This window comes from Oreochromis aureus, linkage group 3, assembly GCF_013358895.1.
Source record: "Oreochromis aureus strain Israel breed Guangdong linkage group 3, ZZ_aureus, whole genome shotgun sequence".
NCBI classification, from domain to species: Eukaryota; Metazoa; Chordata; class Actinopteri; order Cichliformes; family Cichlidae; genus Oreochromis; species Oreochromis aureus.
In genome coordinates this window covers 55,216,016-55,220,219 of record NC_052944.1, presented here as the reverse complement: position 1 = coordinate 55,220,219, position 4,204 = coordinate 55,216,016, and the positions used below count along the sequence as shown (strand labels likewise).

Genomic DNA, 4,204 nt, shown 5'->3' with positions numbered 1-4,204 from the left:
CTGTGTGTGCCTGTTTGTTGTCGCGTAGTCCCTCATACTAGCCTGTGTGTTATGTTTCATGCACCGATTCTAGCCATCAGTTAAGGTTTTGTTTTGTCTAGTGTCCAGCAATAGAGCTGCCATTTTGAGTTTAAGTTTTGCCTCTTTGTTTGAGTCAGCATATTGGGTCCTTTTCCTGCATGCCCGAAAACAGCCCATGACATGCTCAGTATCTAACTTTGTAGTTATATTTCATTGCTGACCACAAACTCGGTGCGCCTGTTTTGGAAAAATGTAATGTGACACTTTGAAAGTAGCGGTTGACCACAGTGGGCCCTTTTAAAAACTGCAGTACCTCTTTTATTGTAACAGCATTCATACATGTCTAAAAACGGAAAGAAGATCGACCACGTTGGTTAAAGATAAACTTCTAATTATCAGGCAGGTGCCTTTGCTTGTATTCAAACTTTAGATCTAGTTGTAACAACATGGGAAAGGTAACTAGCCGGATCTGATTGAACAAGAAAATAAGCTAAAGCAGTTTATGGACTTGAACACCAAACTAAGATGATAATGTACAACTTTCTTAGTAACAAAAACAATATGTGAAAATGCTTCTTTGTTTAAGCTCTCATTCAGATGTGACTATTTTTTCAGGCGGCTCTCTCTCAGCAACCTGTAAGACACAAAAGAAGTGTAGAAGACACAATTAAAAACACGGAACAGACAGAAAGTGACTATGGTGCATATTACACACCAATAATCACTTCTTTGAGTAGTTCCCAAACAAGCATGCTCAGTGTAACAAATTACTTTTCTTATTCTATGTAGTGAAATCAGCATTTTTATATATACATCACCATAAATTGAATATTATGAAGTTGTCAGTTTTACCAATCCCAGACTTATACATCTCTATTATCCAACACATATTGTGTGAATGCATCACATAAGTTATCCCTGTTCCCAGTCTTACCTGTGGTTTAGTGGAATTGAGGGGATCCTCTGCTTTGGGTTTGCAGGGACCTGCTGAGCATCTCTGTGCTGGTTCCAGCTTCTGCTTTGACACATGATGGAAATAAATGAATTGATAGCCAAAAGACTTTACACAATAATAATAATAAAAAAACACTTATTTGTCATTTCAAATTATTTTTCTGATGTCTCAATGCTATAAAGGAAATGGCTTTAAATCACAATTAGTCTTACCCTTGTGGTTGAGTATCACCAAGGCCTACGCTGTGGCAACTAGGTTTAGAGGGCAATGTATCTTCATCTTGTAAGAAGGACAGTGGGATGAGGGAAATAATAACCACAGCAATATTAGTGATGATCCCTGTCTGTTATTCAATGTATTCATTAGGTTTACAATTTTTGGAAAATTGGAAATTCAGGGTTGGAAAGAAAATCAGTGTTGTTCCTACATGGGCCCACCATTATACAAGGTGCTTCTAAGAAGTACTGAGTTAACTAAAAATTTAAATTTCTATTTGAATTTCTGATGTTTGTCTGGTAATTCCACTTTGAACACAAGAATATCAGATGCTCATAACAGCTTCTTGGTTTTTTAATGCTGCCTTTGTACAAAACAAAGATATTACACTTTACACTTCTGAGTGACTTGTATTAGATTTAATGTACAAAATATACTCTTTCCCCCAAAAAGTCTGATATTTTGTAATGCCTTTTATGTTTATTTTGTTTTAAATTTGTAACTACTCCATCATATATTTTTTGGTTTAATTGGTTGTCAAATGGTAAAATTCTTGGTTGTATTCTGCATTTTTTTCTCCTGCAGTACAACACTTTGTGAGACACTTAATGCTAGTCACTGAATGCTATCGTCGAAAAGAAAAAGTAATATGATTCAACTTAATTTTGAAGCTGAATTCAAAACTGAAGTTGTCATTTATGTCACATGTAACTATTGTGAACTGTATGAAATACAGCATGTGTCTAAAAGAAGAGCTTTAAAATTATATTCTATGTGGTTTTCATTTGAGGCGTAAGTTTTGGAAGCTCAAATTATCACTCACATTTATACATAATACATATGCGTTGAAAGGTACAGACAACACCACATGAAAAAAAAGGGTGAAACTTTTCTTCACAGAAGTAATTTTGTGATATTGTTTCTCAGTAAAATACCTCCTGTTTTTCTTACAGCAGCATTTGTTTCTCTGTCTGCATCCACTGTGCCGGTCTCTATCAAGATACATAAAAAAAAAGAAAGAGTTTTGTGTTTTGTTTTTTAAACACGATAAAAAATATAAGGATTTCTTGCTTCAAGTCTTTTAGTCCATGACATTCACTTTTATGTAAAAAGTTTCCACTTTCTACTTTCAATAATAAAAACAATAATGATAATAATAAAAATTTTCATTACCTCTCTTCCAGTAACCTTTGCCAAAGTGATGCAGTCCCACTGCCACCAAGAGAGCACTGACTAAAATGGTGGTAATGATGCAAGGTGTGGCAGCAGATGAGGAATGGCACACGTTATTGTCTAGATTACGTGTGTATTTTAAAGTTTGAGAGAGTAAATGATGGTTAGAAAAGAATCTTTGAATGAGAGAAGCTTCCTTAGCTTCTTCACAATGACATTCAAAATCTTTCAAAACAACTTAAAGCTTCTAAAAACCTATGGAAAGTTTGGCACACTTGTTTTAGTGGTTTAAATTTGCAATTTTGATTTGCACACTGGAAACTTCAAAGTATTTCAAAAATTATCATACAAACAGATTTAACCTCTTTGTTTAAAGAGGTGATTCTTATACAGAGCTTTTCACTCTTCTGGAGCTTTATACAATATGTCACATTCACCCTTTCACAATAGCAATTCCTCCTATGCTTTAAAGCTAACATTCACATTCGGTTGGATGCATCGGAGAGCATCTTCAGCTTATGCAGACTGGGGGAGCCAGAAATTGAACCAACAACATTCTGATCAACAGATAACCTGCTCTACCTACTGTGCAACAGCCTCCCCCAAATCATATGTTATTTATGTAGAAACACATTATTTTAAAACATCTCAGTGTCTCACCTGTGACTTTCAGCCAGCTCTCTGGTGATTCTCCAACTCCTGAGATTTTACACTTGTAAAATCCTTCATCTGATTTGAAAATCCTGTGGATGGTCATGTTTCCTGTGAAGCTTCTATGGATGAGACGTCCATTTTTGTAGAAATCAGCTTTGAAGTTGGTGGAAGGATTTTTCATTCTGCAGCTCAGAGTCACAGTTTCTTCCATTAACAGAGGAACAGCAGGACTCTCCAGGATCACAGGACCAGCTAAATGAGATGCATTTGATAATTAAATACATGAAATCAAATTCTATGAAAATAAATTTCATAAAATGTTTGTTTAAGTACCAGTAACAGAGAGGTTGATAATATTACTCCTTCTCCCTGCTTCAGGCTCATACCAGTACTCTCCATTGTTGTCTGTATAAACAATTTTAACAGGGCAGGATGATCCTGTTGGTCTTGTCTCAGTAACTTCACTACATGATTTTATTTTCCCTCTGAATTTATGCACAACTTCACAATATTTGACTCCTTCACAGTGAAATGTTAGTGATTCATATTCAAAGAACTGCAATCTGTTTGGAACAATGCGAAGAGAAACTGCATCTGAAGAAAAAGAAAAAAGTAAAAGAACTATCAGTTTAGAGTTTTACTAAACCCTACTACTAAAACCACCATAATGCATCTAAACAATGAATGAACTGATATAGATGATCAAACAGCTGGTACTCACCAACTTTCTGATCCTGTACAAACAGCAGAATCATGATGCTCATCACTGAAGTGAGAACAAAAAGAGCTACACAGTAACTAAAACACATACTGTATGATTGCTAAATGTTCTAAAAGTTTTAAAGTATTTTTATTATTACATCTCATGCATAGTCCACAAAATGCAATAGCCTTCTTAGTATAGTATAAAACAAATAAAACGATCATATTTTTTATCAGCACGAATAACCTTAATTTTATTATTACAATTACGTAGAAATAGAAATAGTACTCACACAGTCTGATGCAGAGAGCACTGACCTCCATGTTGTATTGCTGTATACAGAAGACTGAAGCTTAACTGAAATGAACAGGGGTGTCTCTTTGCTGATAAAAATATTTTAATTTTAATTAGTTTATTGTCTGAATGCAATTATCTAGTATTACAAAAGTCGTTCTAAAGAAGCTGAGTGTCTTTTGCATCAA

The 4,204-nt window shown here is 34.8% G+C and overlaps 1 protein-coding gene across 2 annotated transcripts; it reads right to left on the bottom strand.

Moving 5' to 3' along the window:
* Positions 1 to 331: 331 nt before the first annotated feature.
* On the bottom strand, positions 332 to 4,204 carry LOC120434363 (low affinity immunoglobulin gamma Fc region receptor II-like). 2 transcript variants are annotated; one of them, XM_039602323.1, is made up of 9 exons: positions 4,015 to 4,204; positions 3,741 to 3,785; positions 3,353 to 3,613; positions 3,026 to 3,271; positions 2,366 to 2,485; positions 2,128 to 2,184; positions 1,189 to 1,255; positions 956 to 1,036; positions 332 to 655 (listed from the first exon to the last, which is right to left on the bottom strand). In XM_039602323.1, the coding sequence occupies exons 1-9, from the start codon at positions 4,043 to 4,045 to the stop codon at positions 625 to 627; spliced, it is 939 nt and encodes a 312-aa protein (XP_039458257.1). In that variant the 5' UTR covers positions 4,046 to 4,204; the 3' UTR covers positions 332 to 624. The 2 variants fall into 2 exon arrangements, with proteins under 2 accessions (XP_039458257.1, XP_039458262.1); XM_039602328.1 differs by lacking the exon at positions 3,741 to 3,785 and having other exon boundaries at positions 3,353 to 3,424.